At 36.4% G+C, this 23,696-nt stretch overlaps 3 protein-coding genes across 3 annotated transcripts; all 3 read left to right on the plus strand.

Moving 5' to 3' along the window:
• The first annotated feature begins 62 nt into the window (after positions 1–62).
• Positions 63–12,240, plus strand: YAK1 (YAK1-like protein 1). Its single transcript, XM_086237094.1, has 18 exons — positions 63–814; positions 2,491–2,690; positions 4,328–4,481; positions 4,555–4,664; positions 4,782–4,851; positions 4,957–5,039; positions 5,129–5,207; positions 5,298–5,338; positions 6,026–6,148; positions 7,406–7,556; positions 7,818–7,932; positions 8,049–8,131; positions 8,244–8,318; positions 8,891–8,965; positions 9,068–9,885; positions 10,538–10,690; positions 11,115–11,407; positions 11,578–12,240. The coding sequence occupies exons 1-18, from the start codon at positions 668–670 to the stop codon at positions 11,652–11,654; spliced, it is 2,847 nt and encodes a 948-aa protein (XP_086093220.1). The 5' UTR covers positions 63–667; the 3' UTR covers positions 11,655–12,240.
• A 1,755-nt stretch (positions 12,241–13,995) lies between these two features.
• On the plus strand, positions 13,996–18,805 carry SIGA (sigma factor A). Its single transcript, XM_086237494.1, has 10 exons — positions 13,996–14,159; positions 14,739–15,553; positions 15,940–16,138; positions 16,255–16,347; positions 16,472–16,600; positions 16,795–16,848; positions 16,932–17,009; positions 17,126–17,188; positions 17,883–17,995; positions 18,421–18,805. Exons 2-10 carry the CDS (start codon positions 14,859–14,861, stop codon positions 18,527–18,529), a joined length of 1,533 nt encoding a protein of 510 aa, XP_086093620.1. The 5' UTR covers positions 13,996–14,159; positions 14,739–14,858; the 3' UTR covers positions 18,530–18,805.
• A 542-nt stretch (positions 18,806–19,347) lies between these two features.
• LOC147289043 (maltose excess protein 1, chloroplastic-like) lies at positions 19,348–23,578 on the plus strand. Its single transcript, XM_086235318.1, has 9 exons — positions 19,348–19,748; positions 20,185–20,358; positions 20,742–21,032; positions 21,202–21,291; positions 22,371–22,472; positions 22,543–22,661; positions 22,792–22,854; positions 22,943–23,004; positions 23,154–23,578. Exons 1-9 carry the CDS (start codon positions 19,518–19,520, stop codon positions 23,234–23,236), a joined length of 1,215 nt encoding a protein of 404 aa, XP_086091444.1. The 5' UTR covers positions 19,348–19,517; the 3' UTR covers positions 23,237–23,578.
• Positions 23,579–23,696: the final 118 nt, after the last annotated feature.

Consider the following 23,696-nt stretch of genomic DNA (forward strand, 5'->3'; position numbering starts at 1 on the left):
TAGTCCTTTTTTTATATTAAATTTTGTTATCTCATATTCAAATAAAAAAAGTAAAACAAAATCCGAAACTCCCATTCGGAGGAAGAAAGACGGTGGACCGTGGCTGTCTCTCACATAACACAATTTCTAATTCCTATTTGCTATAAGCCCCAAATCGCAATTCCGTCTAATCTTCAGTCGTCGTCTTCCTCTATCGTCATCAATAATAATCTATCTGGCCGCTGCTACTAATTATCTGATTCATCCGATAAGTAAATGTATTCAACTTTTATAATTAGGGTCAGATTGTCCTCCTAGAAATCCTGTTCTTATTTATTATATTATATATGATACATACCAATTCTTCAATCTTGATTGCAACTCAGAATAATCAGAATCATCTGATATTTTGTTGATATGTTGATGGATCTTCTGGTGATGGGGTTGTAATGTTGTGGGATTGAGAGATGAAGGATGGGATTGGAATCGGTTGGTGGGTTCTTGGGCTTAATTGGAGCATCCAACAGGTCCGTCCAGTCGCTGATTCGTCATCCTTAGTAGACTAAAAGTGTGTTTGTTGTTGTTGTACTTGTTGTGTATATGTATATGATATCATCATCATCTTCATCAATGGAGGCGTTGGGCAAGGGCGATTTCTGGGTCGGAGCTTGATTTTCGATTTTGGACCATGGATGAACTCAGCCCTAGTCCTCAATCCAAAAACCCCGCTGCCTCTTCGTGGCATCCTAGCCAGCTCCTCTTTAGCCCCTATTCCACGCAGGGTGAAGCTGCCAACAACAAGTCCCAACCTTTGCGTGTCGTTGTCAGAAGACCCGTAAGTGTTTCCATTACTTTGTAGCAAATTTTTAAGCGGTGTAGTGAGTCGTTCACTTCATTTCTTGCTCTTGGCTAAAGAATTATTCATCTTTGAAAATGTTTGCATGCTGCAAATTTCCATTCATCTATATATATAACTTGCATCGGTTTGGGTGAAAGACTTGTAGCCGCCTGCCTTTTTTTAAGGGGGTGGGTGGGAGGGTGGAGCGGGCGTACTCATGGGGAGAAAAACGAAAATGATATGAAAGAAAAAGGGTGATAATTTAGATAAGTAATTCAAAGGATAATGCTATGCAGGAGGTTTGGCAGGCATAGCAGAGATGTCATTTTAAATGCTATCCAGCTTTGTTTCAGGTGTTGTATATGGCGGGAGTGAAATTGTTTTAACTTTTGTGTGCCTCCCATGTTCTAATCATGTAGTAGTGTTGCTCTAAATTTGGAGATGAGCTATAATTACTTATGTTCCTTTTTAACTTGTAACAATAGCTGGAAAATAAGTTTCGAATGTTGAAGTATAAGTATAACACACCTTTTTATGCTTAAATCAGTTATCTTATGTAGCAGGTCAAATTAGTTTGCCCCCTTTGTTTCTCCGGCACCTTCATTGCCATTTTAATATAAATCATTATTTATAGGCATAGTAAATATCTTCCTTTCTTCCCATTGTTAGTTCTATATCACTTTGTTAATTGGGATTCTTTCTCTCTCATAATAAAAAAGGTATTCTGTCTCTCCTTTACCCTGAAATCTTTGTAAGGTTATTTGTTCTTTCTAACCAGCACTTGTTCAGTAGGCAATGGAATAAAAGTAGGTTGGCAATTGAATTACACAGTTTGCATGCTTACCTTCATTCTTGGCCTTGCGTTTGATACTAAAGTTGTAAATGGATCAGATTGTTTGGATCAGGGCACATTCAAATTTATCCAAGTAATAATTTTCAAGTCTGGCTTGATCCTTCAATTAAATTAATTAGATTTTATAGGACTGGAAACTTTATTTTTATTTGACTGCCAAGTCTGATCTTTCGCTTGATTGCAACTTTTGATAAAAATGCTGAAGAAACTTGAATTATCTTTAACTTTGGGTTGACATGTACCTGGCTACCTGCAAGGCTGCACCAACCTAGAGATGTTGATGTAAAGATATCAGACAGATAAAATAAAAGGAAAAACAAATTAATCGATATTTAAGGGTGGAGAATTACTTAATTGAATTCTTTATAGAATTATGCAGGTAAAGGATTCTGCTATTATACCATAACTTATTTGAGAGTAGCATCTGAATTCTGTTTATTCCTGATTGGTACCATCTTTGTGAATACATCTCATCATGAGAAGCAATTGACCCTACAAAATGGGAAAGTAAAGTAATTAGCTCTATTTAAATATGAGAAGTATGCAAAAACTAAGAAATTAGGGTATTAAATTATGATAATCACGTGTCTATCACTGTCCGTTCAATGACCTACCTTAAAGTTCCTGTGTCTCAAAATGTGCATTTCAGTATTGATATGCAATTTTTTTTAACTGCAATATTGTCTTTTGAGGTATCATTTTATATAGCATATTTTGATGTATGATGTCCTTGTAACTCATTCTCTGTGCACGGGTACATGTCTTGATTTGAAATTATTTGAAGCAGATATTTGCTGACACACAACATTCTATTATGCAGTTGGTGGCAAGACTAACCAAGGACATTGTTGAAACATACCAACTATGCAATCCGCAGTTTAAGTATTCAGAAGAATTGAATCCAAAGAGATATTTGACCAGCCCATCAATTGGAGTACTCAATGATGGCTATGATAATGTTAACTCAGATCTTATTCTGACTGTAAACTTTGTCTTGGTCAATCTAGACACACAGCGAAGGTTTGCTATTGTCTGTGTTTTTCCTTTCCATCTTTTTTTCTTCACTGCTTTGTGCTTCAAGGGAAAATCAACAATCGTTAACATGAAGTAAATAAATTGGAGAGTGTCCTCTTAAAATAGTTCAAAATTTAATGCAAAATTGCTTTAGTTGAAACATAAGCAAGCTCACATTGTCAAAAGGAAAATTTACCCCAGTAATATACATGTAATCACTACAATGGCTGGCATCTGCCCGGCCTCTGTGTTTGAGCCCTCTGAGTCTGAACTTACTGATGTTCAGATTTTTCTTTTTTATTTCTTTTTACCCAGAAAGGGCACATAGATGCCTTGAAGGACTGTGGCGTAACCAATTATTTTATTTTCTGAAATCTTCTCTGACATAAAATTGATTTATTTATGCCATATATGCAACTCTTAGATTGTGCCATGTCCACTGTTGGAGTGTTTTAGGGTTTCCTACTAGTGCGAGTTTTGATCTACGGAGAGAGGAATTAGCAAAGGGGAATGAAGACGAAGCAGAAGAGGAAAACTCTCTCTATATTCATTCCATCTTTTAGATATGTGATTTGGGTTGCGATGCAGGCCTATCAAATCATCTGATTTTCCCTTTAGGCTTTTTTAATCTCCACCCCGATTGTCAAGGTTGACGCTCAGGGACGGACGCAGGGGGCGGCTAGGACAGGCTACAGCCCCTCCAATTTTTTTTTTTTTAATACCTATAGGACAATTTTAGCCCCTCCAAAATATAACCCATACAGCCCAATAGGCAATAGCCCATACCCAGTTACCCCAAAGTCCAAACCCAAGCAGAGTAAAGCATTACTAGATGTATCTTTCCTTTGCTTATTAATGAAATTCACTTGTACCACGGAGTTTTGTTAAACTAAATTTTATTAAATTCATTATATATGTTTGTGTGATTGTGTAATTTTAATAGGTTCTCTAAAAATTTGGGAAATGTCATTAAAACAAAGGAGACTCAGTCGAAATTTTTAGAGATTATTTCCACCAAGGAAAATTAGCTTCAAGTTTATCCCACTCAAGAGTGAAATCCTAGATCCGTGCCTGTTGACGCTAGGAGTTACTTCAGATGCTCCATCCCCATAGTTGCTAGACTTCCTCTGATTGATGCATAATCCGTTATTACATCTTAGCTATATAAATTGTTGGTCCCATTTGCTCAACTTAGCTTCTGAAACATTTACTTTTCAAAATGTTATCAGAACTTTGTTTGTCTATATAGACTTGTGGAGTCTTGGTAACTTCACTTCTTTTCGTAGCCATTCAGTTTCATCAGGTTTGCTTCAGTCCATGACCTATTTGGGCCGCTTAATATACATTTTTGAGCCCATTTCCTATTAGCTTAATCTTATGATGCAATAAGTTCTTCAACACATTTAATAAGGTATTTGCACTGTGTGCTTGTAAATTCATCAAGTTTGTCCTTATGAGGTCTCACGGTTGTAAGAAAATGAAAATGGGAACATATATAATTAATGATGAAAGAATAGCAGAGATATCAAGTGTATTTATAAAAGTATGTTGTAATCTGTGCTTCCCATGGTGGCCTACCATCAGATTAACTTAGACTTTAATTAGTATTTTATTTTAGGGTTTTTCTCCTTTATTTTTTGCAGATACATTGTCAAAGACGTTCTTGGCCATGGGACATTTGGTCAGGTTGCTAAATGCTGGGTTCCAGAGACTAACAGTTTTGTTGCTGTGAAGATCATTAAGAACCAACCAGCATACTATCAACAGGCATTGGTTGAAGTATCCATTTTGACAACGGTAATGCTGTTCCCCTTTTAAATATGTGTCTCATGCTAACTTTCTTACTATTTACTTTACACTTCTTTTGCAGTTAAATAAGAAGTATGATCCTGAGGATAAGCATCACATTGTTCGTATTTATGATTACTTTGTACATCATCGTCATTTGTGCATTTGCTTTGAACTGCTTGATACAAATCTGTAAGTCACTGACACTACCTTAATGTAACTTGATGCACCATTTTACCCTTGATTATGTGTAATTGTTGTTTTTAGTTTCTTCCCCCCGCATGATTTTGACATTTTGCAGTTATTCAGGTATGAGCTTATCAAGATAAATCATTTCAGGGGACTATCCCTGACCATTGTCCAATTGTTTTCTAAACAAGTAAGATAGTTCTTGCTTGGATATGAATTTGGGATTGTTTTCTCCTTTGATGATGTAATATCTTAACTCTTCTTTTTTCCTTTTTGGTAATTTTCTTTAAAATAGATTCTACATGGATTGGCTCTGTTAAAAGATGCTGGGATAATTCACTGTGATCTGAAGCCAGAAAACATTCTCTTGTGCACAAGGCGAGTTACTTTTTGTGATAACTTTTGGACTATTTGTGTGATAGATCTCTTTCATGTTAAAATTGAGTAGTGTTCCTTGAAAACAACAGTGTTAAGCCAGCAGAAATTAAAATTATTGACTTTGGATCAGCATGCATGGAAGATCGAACTGTTTACTCCTACATTCAGGTTTGCATTACTGCTTACTCCTAGGCTTATCGAAGTCTTATCGTGATGAGGAGGGGTCTCATAGATGCATATTTTCCATTTGTTCTGCAGAGTCGGTACTACAGATCTCCTGAAGTTCTCCTTGGGTATCAGTATCCTTGTAAATGAAGTGATGGATTTGTATTTTTTGTACTAGTTATTTTGTCTCTTGTGTCTTGATTGGTTCCATTTATTATCTTTATCTTGGTTGGAATTTAATCCTTCCGACCCCAGTTCACTGCAACTTATGGGATGGATATTGGTTTATGCTACAGTTTGAGTTTAGGTTCAGTTGTACTTTACTCAGACCTAACAATAACCTGGAAATGGGTTTCATCTGAGGTTTCTGGGAAAGCTACAATTGACCTCTTTTTTTTTTTTTTTTTTAAAGGTAAATCAATGCGCAAGCCTGTTTACATCACATTAGTATGCTAACAGTTTTTTTACTCCTGCCCCAACTGATATCTGGTCTAATTTAAGTTGTTCAAGCTGGACCGCAAAAACTTCTGGAGTTGTCTTGAGATTTGTAACCCTTACAAGTTTTGTCTTCAACTGTCATGAATCTCTGAGCTGCAGTAGTACAATCTTGCCTTTTTATTGTTGGTTTGTTTTGCAGGCTGCAATTTTACTAAAAATGTCTAATCTTAGTGCTCTTGAACAGAACAAATCATTGTTCTTTCTGTAAATAATATTCTGTGTTCACTTCCTATTTGGTGCATTAGAGGTTTAAAGTATGATCCAGTTTTTGTACTCATATTTCATCCTATAGGGGTTTTTGTTGGCCCTTAACCCTTTTACAGATATACTACTGCTATCGATATGTGGTCCTTTGGATGTATAGTTGCTGAATTGTTTCTGGGATTGCCATTGTTCCCAGGAGCTTCAGAATTTGACCTCCTGAGGCGAATGATTGAAATACTTGGGTATGCTTTTTCTTCTGTATTTTATTAAGCATCATTCTGCTATGCTTGACTTTTGATGTTTTCTTCTGTGACTTTTTATTATTATGATTGCCTTGTTTTCATGAAGATTTTGTTTAATTAAGGGTAATATAGTTTTTATAGTTGTTTTAAAATTAATAAATGACAGATTCTAATTCTCTCCTATTGAATTAGTGCTATTGAGCACTGAATCAAGATTTCACCTAAAGCTTTATCTCAATGTCTGATATGAATGTTCTTTATTCTCTAATTTCTCTATTCGTCTTCTCTCAACCTTTCTACCGCACAGTCAACATTACCATCCTAAAACTTTAAGCCCAACCTCTGTCGCTACTGGAGTTTCCATTGTTGATGTTTTCTTGCTATACGAGTCCCAAACCAATAAGACTTCTCTTATTTTCCCCTTAGAACCCTAAAACCCGGATAATTTTCCTAAATTTTAGCCACCAAATAATTATTTAGATAAACATTTGGAATGTATGTACAATTTTAGCCTCCAATTGATAATTGATAAGGGATTTCCTCTGGGAGGGGAGTGATAAGAGGAGAAAGGACCATTTTATGAATTGGGATATGGTTGTGAGACCAAAAGAGAAAGGGGGTTTTCTATTGGAAATTTATTAAAAAGGAATAATGCATTTTTTGGATAAGTGGTTGTGGCATTTTTCTCAAGAGTGGGATAGAAGTGGATTCCGTGCTGATGTCATTGTCTAAGCATTTAAGAGACATTGTCTTTTTTTTGTTATTTATCCCGATTGGGCAGGACTTTTGCATTGATTGCTGGTTTGATGGCTATTGTGTTTGTAGTCGGCTTGTGCTAGATGGACTGCTTGTCCATCTCCTTTTGTTTCATTTCTGTTTTCCAATATTAAAAAAGTAAAAGTATTTGGACTTTTCCTTTATTGCAGCTGGAAAATTCCTGCAACTTATCACCCTTAAAACCTTTTGACAAACCCTCATATTATAACCCTATATTCTTTTTAAGAAAGTCCATTAGCAAGCCCTACAAAGTTAAGGCTCTCCTGTGTGTGTGCCTAAGTGGAGATATGGAGGGCGATAATTTGCTGTTTGTTGATGTGGCGACTGATTTCCTGAGTTGGATATTAGCACTTTTTTTTTTTTGGCTAGATGAATTAGCACATTTATTAGTTTCTTGGGTTCGTTTTTTTTTTTTTTTTTTCTCGCTCTTTCTGTGCAATTGTTTCAAACATCTTTTTTTGTATGGTTGTAATATTGTAGAGGGCAACCCCCTGATTATGTACTTAAGGAAGCAAAAAACACAAGCAAGTTCTTCAAGTGCATTCGGAGTATGCACAATGTGGAGAACGGGGAATTTTCTGCAAGTGGAAAAAGTGCTTATCTAGCATTAACAGAAGAAGAATACGAAGCTGTAAGTGTCAATATTATAGAATTTTTGGAAAACAAAGATCCTATAAAAGATGGTTAGAAGAAAAAGAAAAAATTTGATGGGTATTACATGACTCTCTATATCTCTAATTAATCTTTCCTTCAAAAGTTCTAGGAATTTAAAATGGTGGAATTGTTCTAAGCTTTTAGTTTTTTTAGTCCTTTTTCTTTGGGTCTTGGTTTTTAAATACCCTGTGTTGTAATGTTTTCTGTTTAGTTCTTATGGTCACTGGTTTCTGTTCAGAGAGAAATGAAAAGACCAACAATTGGGAAAGAGTATTTTAATCATATGAACCTTGAAGAAATTGTTACGAACTATCCGTATAGGAAGAGCTTGCCTAAGGAAGACATGGTTAAAGGTTTGCTTTATGCTTCTGAATATTCAAAGCTGACGACACTGAAACTGTTTAATGCATAACTACTTTCTTTAAGTGAAGTTACTAATGGCTGTTGTATGGTATCAAATATGTGGCAGAAAGTCAAATACGACTAGCTTTGATTGATTTTTTGAGGGGACTCGTTGAGTTTGATCCTGCAAAACGTTGGTCACCTTTTCAGGTTTTTAAATTTTCACCACTACTTGGAAATATTTCATCTCCGACACTTTATTTCTGACATAATGCTGAATAATTACATATAAATGGATTGTGAGTTGAACTTGTACCTGCAGGCTTCAAAGCACCCTTTTGTTACGGGGGAACCTTTTACACGCCCTTATAAACCTCCCTCAGAGACCCCTCGCATGGTAAGTGGACCTCATGTATGAACTATTTAAATCTTCTCATAAACCTCCAACTATCTGAAAGAGTTTTCAAGTGATATCAAATGTAATTCTGCTTGTTATTCTTCTTTATTGCATCAATTATGTGTTGGGTTTTGGCAAATTCTACATACTTCTTTAGTTCATGATCCATTGTAATTTGTATAAACTTTTTATGCTTGGTAATGAAATTCCCGGGTGGTTATGTAAAACTTGTTTTTAAATCAGTTTTATATTCTAGTTGAAGTTTAACATCTTTTATTTGTTTCTGTGTCTTGTAATGAACTTATGAGGATGACCTCATCCTAGATCCCGAGTCCTTTTTTTAGCCTTTGTTTGTGCAATTGAGATGCATGTACATTTTAGCTATTAATTTTTACCTATTAATCTTATTTGTTGAGCCATGTTTTGCCTAATTCTACCATAACTAGGTTGCTTATTACAGTAGTTAGCTGTTGGCTGCATTAGAAATTATGGAGGAGATAAATTTAACTGTTTTCTTTCTCTTTGTCCTCCTTCTTTGTCTTTGTCCTCCTTGTCTTCTTCTTTTCCCCTAGCCCGTTGCTCAAAACATAAGAGTGGACCATCACCCTGGTGGTGGGCATTGGTTTGCTGCTGGTCTCTCTCCTAATGTAAGCTTGCTGCTCCTCAAAATATGTCCTTTTATAATTATTGTTTGGTTGTCCACATCTTTAATCATTATCTCAGCTATAACTATATTTTCTCCTTTGCAGATTCCAGGCAGAAACAGGGTTTCCATGCATAGCAGCCCGCATTTTCAGGTGGTGCCATATGCACATGCTAATAGCTGTGGAAGTGTAGGAAGCCATGGTAGTTATAATGATGGTACAGGACTTGGAAGCAGCTATGGAAGTTATGGAGATACTAGTAATATGTTTGCTTATTATTCACCGGTTGGTCCATCCGGGATGAACATGCATACACAAGGCAATGTGTCAATGCTTGGAAGTAGTCCTGATGCAAGACGGAGGATTATTCAATATTCACATGGGAACGGACTTGGTATGAGTCCTTCGGCAGGAAATTTTGCTCCACTACCCCTAGGCACTAGTCCCTCACAATTTACTCCACCTAGCTCCTATAGTCAAGTTTCAGCTGGCTCTCCAGGACATTACGGTCCAACTTCTCCAGCAAGAGGCAGTTGTCATGGATCACCTTTAGGAAAGATGGCTGCAGTTAGCCAGTTTAATAGGAGAAAAAGTTGGGGATATCCTGGAGGCTCTCAAAATCAAGAGAGTTCCTCTTCGCATTGGCAAGGGCAAACTATTGATGGCCCCAGTTCTAGCCAAGCTGAGGGGAACTCTCAAGTACTCAGTAGTTCACCATCGCATCTGCATTTAAGTTCTAATTCTGGAAGCTGGAAGCAGCACCGAGGGGGCAGTGGTATTTCTGCTGGTTACTTAGCCATTCAGAACATGCCGGGCTCCTTCACAGGTGCTTCCAATATCCCAAAGACCACAGGAGTGGCTCATGACAAGCCTGAGTCTAGCCTGTCATTGCCTGATCCTGGGGATTGGGATCCCAATTATAGGTAAGCAGACAATATCTTTTAATTGCTACCCAAAGATATGATGATTCCTTTTTGAATGTGTTGCATGCTTCTTTATTTCATTAATTCATGTTTGCAGTCAAAATTTAGGTATCAAGCATGCACTGGACAGTCATTTGTAAGCATCCATAAGACTAGGATCCTATGACACAATTTTAGCCTTTCAATGACCCCTTACTGAGTTTGTAGTGCTGCTAGCCCAGATAACTCAAAGTAAGTGAGCTTGCTGCATGGTTGGCAATGGCCATAGCCTGGGTACTGGTGTTTGTAACCCAGAATGGCAGCCTTCTCTTTATTCAATTCATTCTTACCTATAGGATCTTCTAACGTATAATTGCTCCAGTCATGGTATATCTTTCACATTTTCTACATGTGCATCTTAATTAAGAATAACATAGTACAAAAGTTTGCATTGTTGCCTTACATAAGCAAACCTTAAATTGTTTGGTCCGTCCATGATTATGACTATAATGTGGTATGAACTATTTTAGCAAGCATGTTAAAGTTGAATGCCAATTTCATCGTTAGCTATTCGTTGGGCTTCCTGGCTTGGAGTTCATATAGGCTCAAGGGTTTATTTGTTTGGAATTTGATGTGCATTCTTCTTTCTTTTGTCTTTCCATTCTCACTCCAGTGATGAACTTCTTCTGCAAGAAGATGGTTCGGATGTAAGCTGCTTTACTACTGAGTTCAGCAAAGGCATGTATCTTAATTCTCCAGAAACATTGGTTGGGGTTGGAAGATTCAACCGTGCATCAAGTACAAGCTCAGGCTTATCCTTTCAAAGGTCAATTGTATCATTCATCAAGTTTGTTCACTTAGTTACTCTGAATTCTGAAATCATGTGAACAGGCTTTAGACATCTACATGCCTTGTTTTCCTCAAAAGAAAATTATATTTATACAAGTATATTCCACAGAACTGATACAGCCTTCGGTAATGCAACAAAATATCTACATGCCTTGTTTTTCTCAACTGAAAATTATATGTATACGAGTATACACATAACCGATGCAGTATTAACTATACTCTAAAAGATGATCTGCAACAAGATATTCAAATGTTCCCATTGCAAAATATTTTATGGTGCAATTTGCTAATAGTGAGCTTTTTTACTTATTTGAAGAGTCAAAATGTTACAATTGACATTCTTTTCCAATTTGGAGGTTTTTGTCTTGATTTTGATTACAATTTTCTACCATCTGCTTCAGACAAAATGGGCCTAGTCAATCATATTCACATGCAGAGGTGGGTAGTCCTCCAACTAATGAACCACTTGCTGGATATATGCGCTTGTCAAAACCTTCTCATTTTGTGCCTCATATATCACAAAATTCTCCAAGCCGTTTGGGACAGCAATCTCAGAGGGTCAATCACGGAAGACCCACCAATTCTCGGGGAAATGATTGGAATCATGTGAAGGTGCAGCCCCCTCCTCCCAATTTTAACTCTGGAGGTCCACTTTCTCCAGGAAATAGCCCATTCAGCAACGGCACGTCTTGGGGTACTTTCTGACTTCACATCATAAGCCATTCCTCTCCATTTTCCTTTGTCTGTTATCATGCTAGTGAAAAAACGTGTTTTAGAATATATAATGTCTTTGTGGGAAGGGGGATTGAATGGAGGGACTGGGTATCTGAGATCATTTAAACTAATTGTGGCACTCTATTGTAGGGCGTAGAGCTAGTCATCCTGTCACTAGCATTCCACCTGCATCCCGCGGAAGAAAGGACAATGGAAGGATTACCTGATACTTGGAGTTGTTTTTAACTGTGAAGGATCAGATTCTAAGAGTTGGCAAGAACATCGTACAACTTGTACTCAATAGCTGACAGGGCTAGTGGGCTTGTGCTATGAAAATCCTCATCCAGATCATGCCCCATTCATTGTGCTTGCAAGATATAGTTTGTGGTTAATGATTCTCTTGTCTTTTTATGTTGCATGCAATTAGTATTCACATCTGTTTATCAAATGCCAGAATTTTAGATTTAGATATTGTGCTGATTCTGAAATTGCTTTTTATGCGTTTGAAGGAATTTAACCTAATTATTGAGATAAAATTGCAGCTGCTGAAAAGAATTTCAAGGGTTCGTGTAAATTGATGAATGGAGTTCGGGATTTGCCTTGGGATGTTGGGATGTAAATTTGACCTTCTCTCTCTTACTTTCTCTTTCCGAACTCTATTTTTTCATAAAAAGAAATAAAAAGATTTCGGCTGACAAGGTCAGTTGGAGATTTCTGGGACACTAGCTAAATCCGCTTTGTAAACCTTGTAAATTAAACTAAAATTTGTTTCTATTTTTTATATAATATAAACAATGCTGAGGATTTGTTCAATTTGAGTAAAGGAGATAAGGAAGAGGCTTAGGAATTTAGTAATTCATGTTCCTGTGGAAAATTTCGAAGAAAACAAAGTGTTGTAATGCAGCCACAGTACTGCACTCATCACTATACATTTATTAACTTTCCGTAGTTCATTTATTTGTTACTATTATTTCTGTGGTGAATGGAATTTACTTGTTGGAATTCTTTTTCTACACTATTAGTTGTTTATTGGTTCTGATTTTCAGTCCTAATCAGGTTGAGCACGATTTTCACATTTTCTTTTCTATCTTCATATTGGACCTGCATCATAAGCTTAATGTCACAATCATCAGGGAGGTTAGCCGTAGAAGGATTACTGTGCAAAACGCCAATACTTCCTTTGTATGATTGCATCAATATGATTTAATGCTTGTTTGGCACCTCCACGTCATTCTCATCTCTTCATATGATGCTATGGTTGAACTAGATGCATAATTGCTATAAGAGATTATCGTTTAGGTTTTTTTTTTGCCAATGAGATAGATTATCGTTTAGTTGAATGACTGAGTTTATAACTAGTACATACGAGTAAATAGTTATGTGAGGTTTTTGTACGGTTGAATGACTGCGCCAATGACACTTTCCTGTATGGTTGGTTAAGTACGTCAGCTACGTGGACAATTCGAATTTCTTTGCTTACATTTTATGAGATTTATTTGGCTTCAAAATTAGGTTATTTATAAATTTTTTTTTAGCTGAACTAAAGAATTAAATTTCAGATTTCGAGAAAATTTCAAAAGAATTTTTTATTTCATTAAAAATTTAAACTAAAACAATTAAAATTTTTAACAAAATTTTGATAATTTTGTTTTGGTAGTATTTTGAAACTTAAAAGGAATTTTTCAAAATTTAATTCTATGTGCTGAACTAGGTTATTTATAAATACAACCCAAAACATAAATATACTGACTTTTTCTTTTTGTCATATGGCTCTTTCAACGCCAAATATATATAATATACAAGAATACTCTAAAACTAACTGGTTAGTAAGTTAATATAAAGCTAACCACTCTATTGGGCTAACTGTATAATGTAAACTCAAAATCTGAATCGTCTATTTTTTAGGCCTTACTTCAAAGATTATCCCTGTAAAAAATCTCTAAAATCGGAAGTCATTTAGCCATTTGATTATAACAACAATTATTTATATGCTTTTATCGAAAATATTAATCGTCTATTTATTTGATCTTAATTAAATGACTAAATGATTTTCGATTTAGTTGATTTTTTGTAATGATGATTTTTGAAGTATGACCTAAATAATTGATGGTTCGGATTATGAAATTAGTTATGTGATAGGCCCAAAAGTATGGTTAACTTTATATTAACTTACTAACTGGTTATCTTTAGAACACTCATCTATATATATATATATATATATGATTTAGATTGCCACCAAATATTCATAGGAACAGATTTAAGAAAATAAAAAGGTAGAAAAAATATCCCAGTTATCAAAAATTGAAAGAAAAGAGAAAATCAAGAAAGACGAGGACAAAGAGAGAAGTTGTCTCTACACAAAAATGGCAGGTCGCTCACCACACAAAGCTGGACCCAATCTCTTCCAACCAATAGCATCTCTCCCTCCCATATCTTCTAAAACCCCTCTTACGCCGCTGTTTTTTCTTTCTTATTTTTATCTTTAACAATATATCCAATTTCTCTAATCTCATAAATGAATATAAATGATAAATATGCATATATATATTTAAAAAATAAAGGAAAAGAAACAAAAACCATTCATTTCCATACCAGAGCTAAAGTTGTTACCCACTCTATCAACCTCTCCACCTGTATGTTGTTGTGTTAACTTTGGGCTCACCGTCATTCTCTTGTTTTGCTCAACTAACAGTAACAACATTTCCTTCCTCTTTCCTGCGTCTACTGTTCAGGTACGCTAATCCTTGACTCTTACTTTCAGTGAGCTTTCTCATATACTCAAATCCTCTTTCTTTCCTATCTGAGATGGACTAAAAATGAACATTTCTCTGAGTTCCCATTTTATATATGTATATGTCTGTGTGCGTGTTTGGAGACTGAAAACGCTGCAAAGCCTGCAATCGAAAGATTGATAGCATGCAATTTTAATTCAACTCCATGATTTCAAGATTGCCATAATTACCTAAATCTCACTCACAGAAGAATCATGTTTTCCGTCTTGCTTTCATAATATATATATATATATATATCTCTTTTTTTTACCGTCATGAACTGTTTGTTACGTGTGGCGGCAAATGCTCTGATATTCTCGCCAAGTTCATATGGCTCCTAAAATGGTGTCATGTTGTACCAACTCATAGTTATTGTTCACTTACTATGTATTTTGGTTGAATTAGATACATTTTACGTGGAAAATGAAAACATTTCGTGTACTAATTCCTTTTCTTTCCCTTTAATTTTTATTTTTTGCTTCTAACTTTTATTTGCATAGTTTTTCTCAACCGGAATTCTCACCAATTGATTTATGGCAGATCTTAGAACGAGTAGTCAACCAATCCTCTTGGGCTAGTGAAGCATACATATTTTAGAATAAAGAGAACATAAGTTTTGCTTCTGATTATGAAAATTGTATACACGCAAGAAGAAGCCATATGATGGCCACAGCTGCTGTTATTGGGCTTAGTATGGGGAAGAGGCTCTTGAATTCTTCTTTCTATTTTTCAGATATCACAGAAAAGCTCTTTCATCTCAATGATCATGGGTTTGTACATTGTCAATTCTCTTCAACAAAGAATGTTGTCATTGCCAGAAAGTCTTCAGACTATAGTTCCAGATTTCCATCTTCAAATCGACATGGGCAGTCCATCAGGGCTCTGAAAGAACATGTAAATACTGCCTCTGCTCCTTCATCAACCACACAGCAATGGTTTCAGGAATTCAACGACTTGGAAGAGGAAAGCTCTGATCTTGGATATTCAGTGGAGGCACTTCTTTTGCTACAGAAGTCTATGCTGGAAAAGCAATGGAATCTTTCTTTTGAGAAAAAGGTATTAACGGATTCAACAATACAAAAAACTGACAAGAAGATACCGGTCACTTGTTCTGGGATTTCTGCTCGGCAGAGGAGGATGAGTACTAAGAGGAAAGCTTTCAGCAAAAACAGTTGTGTAATGCAACCTAGCACCAATAAGCATTTGAGAGCAATTATCAGCCCGGAGCTGCTTCAGAATCGTTTAAAGGGTTATGTAAAGGGTTTTATAAGTGAGGATTTGCTCACTCACACTGAGGTTGTACACCTGTCAAAGAGAATTAAAATCGGTCTTTCCATAGAGGCGCATAAATCAAGGTTATAGCACTTCTTTTCTTTCAATCATATGAATCCTAAGTGCTAAATTGACTTGGTCAATGTCCAGGACAAGACATTTAGAGTGATCACAGGACGAGTGCTGAAACATTGATTTATTGGTTAAAATATAGATATGTGTAATAAGTATGTTGTTGGACAAAACCCCATAAATTTGCAAGTTATGAAACTTCTACACAAATAGCAGGTAGTATTTCTTTTTGCAGGGTGCGGTGGTGGGTGTATGGGTCAAGTGGGGGGCAGTATTTCTTTTTCTGAATGTATTAATTGAAGTTCTCCCTTATGAAGACTGGTCCCTTCTGAAGGAAAAATTCATTGTTATCTGGTTGTTTTCCCTCTAATCCTAATCCTTGCATTTGGATTTCCAGACTGAAGGAGAGAATGGGATGTGAGCCCTCTGATGAACAACTTGCTACTTCATTAAGGATTTCCCGTGCTGAATTGCAGTCAAAGTTGATTGAATGTTCTTTGGCAAGAGAGAAGCTGGCCATGAGCAATGTTCGTCTGGTCATGTCCATTGCTCAAAGATATGATAATATGGGTGCTGAAATGGCTGACCTTATCCAGGTTATTTTCTGTTTTTCACTTCAACTATGAGATGCCAATATATAACCAACTGAATTACTGTAACCAAGAAAAAGTGATTGAAAACTCATATGAGAAGCTCATTATTCGTCCTGTAGGGTGGCTTGATCGGACTATTGCGTGGGATTGAGAAATTTGATTCTTCAAAGGGGTTCAAAATTTCCACTTATGTTTACTGGTGGATACGTCAGGTAAGGCCAATATTTTCTCTTGAAATGGTAAATAACTTTGCATGTCATATTTATCAGATATTATCGTGGCAAATTGATTGATTGGCAAGACTAACACTGGTTTACGTTTTCCTTATATTCCCAGGGTGTTTCAAGAGCACTGGTTGAAAATTCCAGAACCTTAAGACTGCCTACACATTTGCACGAGAGGTTAGGCTTAATCAGAAATGCAAAAATTAGATTGGAAGAGAAAGGAATAACTCCATCAATTGATGTAAGTTACTTTGCCCACTAAAATATCTGTGATCATGCCTCCATTGTACCAAAACAAATCTTGTGAACATGCTGATGCCAGCAATCATAAAATTCAAATGGTTCTTCATTTGAATTACAGATCAAGATGATATCGTTGATTTATCACTCCGCTCTTGCCTGATATGTGTTTCTTGTTTTACACATCTTTTTCAGAGGATAGCAGAAAGCCTGAACATGTCCAAAAAGAAAGTTAGGAATGCTACAGAGGTACTAAATGTTTGAGTTATTCTGTTGTATTGCATTCCTCTGTTGTCATCTCCAGGCTCACCATACAATTTCATACTGTGTAGGCAATCAGTAAGGTTTTTTCACTTGATAGGGACGCATTCCCTTCTTTGAATGGCCTTCCAGGAGAAACTCATCATAGCGTAAGTGTTTATTACATCACCTCAATTACTGCAATTCCAGTTCAGTAAATTTTCTTTTCCTTGCATGTCAATTTTCTGTCTGGTGATTGACCTTTTCCTTTATGATTTTTTAACAGTACATTGCAGATAATTGCCTTGAGAACATCCCATGGCATGGGGTGGACAAGTGGGCACTCAAGGTAAGAATAATACATGAAACAATCTAAAATAACATAGCAAAATGTGGCAGTCACAAAAATTCCAATAAAAATGTTGCCTTAAGAACCAAATCTGCTTGATCTCAAATAAACTCATAAAACTCGTGATACTTTTAGTCCAAAAGTTATGTCTCAGTTCTCACATTGTAGAGGGAAAAAGCTTTCAGCTTTGCCTCTCATCTCTTAAATAATTTAGCTCCCAATTAAAATGGGAGTTGAAAAGAAATAAAAATCAAGTAAAAAACAAGCAGTTGCACTGAAACTGATTTAGGACACTGGCTTTGGCACTAGCAGTCTGGACAAAAAGAGACTACTCTCGTCCTTTTTTTTTTTTTTTTTCCAAATATGGGTAGACAGGGTAGTTGTAAGCACGCTGAATGTTAAAGCACCTTTTAGGGTAAAAAAAAGTATGTTATAGCATTGAAAAATCTATTTTTTCTTTTATTTTGTTTTTCCTTTCTAAAAACAAGAGTAGTTATAAACTTATAATGTGATAAAACTCTCAAGTATAGTTGTGGGTAGTAAACTAGTAATCACCCACTAAAACTCTTAGATTTAGAAGTTTAAAAATGAAATTGAGTCTCACTAATAGAAAACATAAGCCGAATCCACCTGTTGCCTTAATTTTTAGTATAGATAAATGCATTGGAAGAAGTGACTTTATTATGAAATGCAGGATGAAGTAAACAAGCTCATAAACATGATGCTTGGGGAACGGGAGCGAGAGATCATACGGCTTTACTATGGTCTGGATAACGAATGTCTTACATGGGAGGACATTAGTAAACGGTGAGTCCGAACAAGTGCTTAACATCCATATGTTAATATTTTATAGTCAAAAGGGCAAAGGAAATGAAGTGCACATGTTTACTCCTGTTGATTAGAAACGCCTATATATGATCTCTGTATGCCCTAATAATCAAAACAATCAGATATCCTCTAGTTCTCCAATAAACTACCTTAGTCTGAATCTGAATGCCAGTCATGGTTGCCATCGTCTCATGAAAAGTATAGGTGACGAGGTCACCAGGGTGTCTAACTGGTAAAAATTAAAAGTCGGGATGAAAAGTAACAGTTGTGTTGATGTCAAACACTCAAATGTATGCTTAATGCTTTTATAGTATGATGCACTTTTAGATCTCCATTTGCATCTTCAATGCATTTAATTTTTACCATTCACTTGATTTGACTGTGTTATTACGTCAATTCTGCAGTATAGGATTGTCCAGAGAAAGAGTTAGGCAAGTCGGACTTGTTGCTCTTGAGAAACTGAAACATGCTGCGAGGAAAAAAGAGATGGAGGCCATGCTACTCAAACATTAATTTTGTCTGTTCCAGCTTTAGACACCACAGAATGACTGTATATATACAGAAAAGGACAAGACAATTGTACCACCAATTTGTTTTCAGGTTTGAGATGGTATAGAAGATTATGCGAGGGTCCATGACCCTAAACGTTCTGTAACAAGACCAGAAAACAGTCGCTAGTTGGAGCCCAGAATTTTTTTATGTATTATCTTTGGTCCTTTGGATATGGAATATGGGTCAATCCCTGCTAGTATGGATCGAAGTTTGTAACTCTGTATTTTATGCTTATAACTATGTCCAACATGTGAGTCAAGTGAAACTTCCGTTGGCTAACTGGGCGGAAATATAACTATGTTCTTAGATTTGTAACTGTTAGAAAATTACTGTAACTAGAATTAAAGTGAAATTTGATACAATCATACAAACTACAAGGACTAAAAATAAAATTAAATTACTGTAACTAAATTAGTAAAATTAAAACTATAGGAACTAAAGAGAAATTTGATACAAACTACAAGGACTAAAAATAAAATTTGGCCAAACATTTATTCTACAAATTTATGAGAAAGTACTGGCCAAATTTTTTTTATGAAAAAGCAAACCTACTAAAACTTATGTTAAACTTTCACACTGGTGTGGATCTAAATATTTCTTTAGGTTTAAGTTTTAATGTGAGTAGTGAATTCCGAATATTTTGGATCGGCGGGTTCAGAGTACCAGATTGGATCTACCGAAGTTTTTCTCCGACTTGGACTGCCCGTTAAGTAGAAGTGTAGAACTTACGATTTGCATTAAATATCTCACACACATCGAAATATCAAAGGAATAATATGAGGTTGGCAAGCCAAAGCAGCAAATATCATAGAAGAGATGTTTGCCACGTGTCTTCTAGAGATACGCACATCTGACACACCGCCCAATCTCCACTGCAACGACTTGATCAGTCCTGTTTTCTCAGTTGAGTTGAGTACTTGAGTTCAATGCAATCTGTGTGATCAAATCAATGGCCAAGTGTCTAGTGGTTCCCCATTCCCATCCCTGTACTACCACTGGCACCAGCAAGGCACCTCTACTGCAACATCAACTAAAATCCTTGCCCACCTCTTTCACCCTCCAAAACCCATGGCTAAGTGTCTCCGCCCAATGCTACTCCAACTCTTACTATCCCCTCACTTCGGTTCGCCGCCGAATTCTCAACGCTCTTGACTCCGATGTCCCTCACCCTCTTCACCAGGTACCTTTCTCCGTCTCCTTATCTCTCATTTTTATCTCCATCTCGACATATACAATTCAGCTAGCAATGCATATCTATGTTTTTTACAAACACAAAGCCCTACGCTTACGCTTTGCATCAATAACACTCGCACCGTCGCACGCTGTTGACTACCATTTCTGCCTATGCTTAACCTCATGTAAACAACATTACCAACCACCTTGTGACCTTGATTCTCTGGCCATAGATTTGAAAGCTTAAATAATTATTGGTTATTAGGTAACGTTTTAATTAAAAAAAAAAAATCACAACGATTTTCGTTTCGTTCAGATTCCTATGCTCTATCCAAGACCTATAGCGAAACAATCTATTGGCTTCCGTACAAATGTCATGCAAACCCTTGATTTTAATCGAACATACTGATAGTTCAAAATTGTTTTCTGGGAATCTCTGGAAGGGATCAGTGGAATTCAAGAGCACTAAAAGTTTCGAGCAATGGGATTCATGGACTGCAAAGTTCTCTGGCGCAGCAAATATCCCATTTCTGATACTGCAAATGCCTCAGATCATCCTCAATGCTCGCAATCTTCTCGCAGGAAATAAAGCTGCTCTTTTGGCTGTCCCATGGCTGGTAAAACATTGCACCCCGCTTATTAATTATAATAGCAGCACCTTTTTTTTATTTTTCTTTTCTTAGCTTTTATCTTTGCTGCCCTTTACGAGGCTGCTTAGAATATTTTCAGACTAGAATAGAAATAAACAAATATTGAGCTTATGGGTTTGTTCTGTTTCAATATAAGTCAAGCTAAAAACTTGTCTCAATAACATTCATTGCTCTATTTAGCTGATTGACTATTCGACCAAAAAAAAAAAAAGCTGATTGACTAAGCTCTAATCGTTTTCAGCTTTATGTGACTAAAAGTAAAGACTTAAACATACATATTTATTTTCTCACCTCATCAACCAAAAAGCTCATTGCCTTTGAAACCTAAGAGAGACATGTTGTAAATGCAGGGAATGTTTACTGGTTTGCTTGGAAACCTTTCACTACTTTCATATTTTGCAAAGAAGAGGGAGAAGGAGGCAATTGTGGTGCAAACATTGGGTGTAATTTCATTATATGTGGTTTTTGCACAGCTTTCCATGGCAGAAGCGATGCCTCTACCTTACTTTGTGATCACCTCCATGGTTGTGGCAACTGGTCTTGTTTTGAATTTCTTGAATTACTTTGGTTTGCTTAATGCTGGAGTCTGGCGCTTCTGGGAAGATTTCATTACTGTTGGCGGGCTATCAGTTCTTCCCCAAGTGATCTCTCTCTCTCTCTCTCTCTCTCTCTCTCTCTCTCTTTCTCTACACACACACACACACAATATATATTGGTCTCGGGGATCAGTATTTGTTCATCCTAAGTAGGACATTGAAATTTTGTTCAGTTTTATTTATTTATTTATTTTGTTAACAATTTTGGCTACAGATTATGTGGTCTACGTTTGTTCCGTATATACCCAACAGTATCTTGCCTGGGGCATTGGCTTTTGTCATGGCTGTGGTGGCTGTTGTTATGGTAAGTTTCACCCTACGTTGAGTTATACCTCAACTTTTGTTCTTTTGATGCATTAAGATATGATTCCTCAGGAAATGTGTGATCATTAGACATGCAGATTATTCACTGTTGCACATACCATGTGCATGGACTTCCTTCTTTATGAGATTAAATGTTTGTGATTTCGAAGTAAATAAGGCACTCGTTTGAAGTGACTTCTCATATGCCATAAAAATATTTCATCAGGTGGGTTAGCACAGTTAATGGCGTGTCTTTTTCTTGTTATTCCTCGGTCTAAAAATAATGTGTTAAAATCAAGATTAAACAAGAAAACTCAGGCATGCGAACTTTGCGACACATGGTATACTGAAGGTTCCTCAATATAGAGGTCACATAGGTTTAGGAGTAAATCAGCGAGGAACTAATATACAAATATTTATGCCATGTGCATTTTTCTCTGCACCTCATTGAGGAAAACTGATCTGTGCTTATATTATTTGCCTGGTCCAGTACAGGGCCAAGTGTAGCATGTGATATTTAGTCATATGCAAAGAAGAACCATAAGTTGTAGTTTTGAGGTCTCAACATCTAGATGTTAGCTGACCTGCCTAGAGTCTCCTTAGTTGCTACTTGCTGTCTATTAGTAATTTAGTAGTACTGATCACAGTCTCGTGATCAGTGAATAAAAAGAGAGTTTTGTTTTATAAGGATTGCATGACAACAATATTATGAAAATCATGATCTTTGCAATTGAAATCATTGTAAAATATAACCAATGCAGTTTAGTTATGTGTAAGATTTTCCTTTGGTATGACACATTAAATGGGTAGGTCTTTAACAAAAAAAAAGGGCGATTCATCTTAAAAATGCTTGTTTTATTTACTCAAATTAAAGAGTTCATACCTCTTATCTTAAACATGAGTGATGTGTTTTATCAGCTGTAATGAGTAATGATGATTTCTTTTCTCTAATTTTTATTATTATTATTATTTTTTGTCTTCTTAATTTTTCTTTCAATTTTCTTTGCAAAATTAAGATAGAGATTTAGGCAATTCTATTCTGCTGCATCCGTTTAGACATACAGCTGCTAATATTTGCAGGCTCGAATGGGGAAACTCTCTGCAAAAGGCATCGAATTTGTTGGCGCAATATCTGGATGGACGGCTACACTTCTCTTCATGTGGATGCCAATTTCGCAAATGGTACTGTTTTAGAATTTCGCAAATGCCAATTTTTGTATGAATCTGACCACCATTGTTGCTTCCTCTTCAGTGGACAAATTTCCTTAATCCTGACAACATCAAAGGCTTATCAGCTTTCTCAATGTTGCTTGCAATGATTGGAAATGGACTTATGATCCCACGTGCACTTTTCATTCGTGATTTTATGTGGTAATTTTATTTTTCAATGCCCTTTTTAAACTGCTCTAAGATGCCTTTGATGGCTGGACCATCCCTTGATTTAATAATGGATTTGTATAACCGAGTTTTCATAAGAATGTTAGCTCAACAATGACTGCAGGTTCACTGGTTCCACTTGGGCATCTGTCTTTTATGGATATGGGAATATTGTGTGCTTGTATTGGTAAGTAGTTCCTGATTTATGGTTCTTCACCTGCGACTTGATGTTTTAACGTTCTTTTGGTTGCAATTTTGTTCTTTTGGGATTCTAGGTTCAACAGTATCAGCAAGGAATTCTTCTTAGCAGCGACAGCTGGCTTGTTTTCATGGATAGGTTGTTTCTTTGTCCCAGCAGTGTGCTACCCCCCCCCCCCCCCCCCCCAACACACACACACACACACACCCACACCAGTAATTAAAGCTAATATGAACTTTCTCTCACGTTGTGCTTCAGATGATTTTGCTAATATGTTTCTCCTACAGGAATGGCTCTATGGAGAGACGCCGTAGTCTATGGATACAGCTCACCTTTCACATCTTTGAAAGAGTTAGTTTCTGGATCCTAACTTAAAAGTCCGAGTTCATACTGTCTGAGCGATCTTAAAGTGATCTGGTATCACAAGGCCAAAGCATGAAATATGACAACCCTTCTTCACTAAGATGCCGGTGCAGCCATTGCAGGTCGACAACAGTCAAAATAAGGACAGCTGCTGGGGAATTCCCTCCTGACAGTGGCATGAATAATGAATGAATGTAGTAGGATGTCCTATGATAATCTTTAGTCTAATTTCAATTATTAATGTATGTAAAATCTCCATGTGCTGTCTGTTACAATGACCTGCTTGGCAATGTCTGAGAACACAACTCCTGGAACCACACATATAGGACCTCCAACAATTACATCTTCAGTGCTTGGTCTGCAACCCATTTCTTTGAGTCAGCACATGTGTATCTATTATTAAACAGGCTGAAGATTAAATAATGTTTTTATTTATTACTAAATTTGAGTCCCATTAGGCTAGGAGC

Source organism: Dryas octopetala, chromosome 3, assembly GCF_963921425.1.
Source record: "Dryas octopetala chromosome 3, drDryOcto1.1, whole genome shotgun sequence".
Taxonomy (NCBI): Eukaryota; Viridiplantae; Streptophyta; class Magnoliopsida; order Rosales; family Rosaceae; genus Dryas; species Dryas octopetala.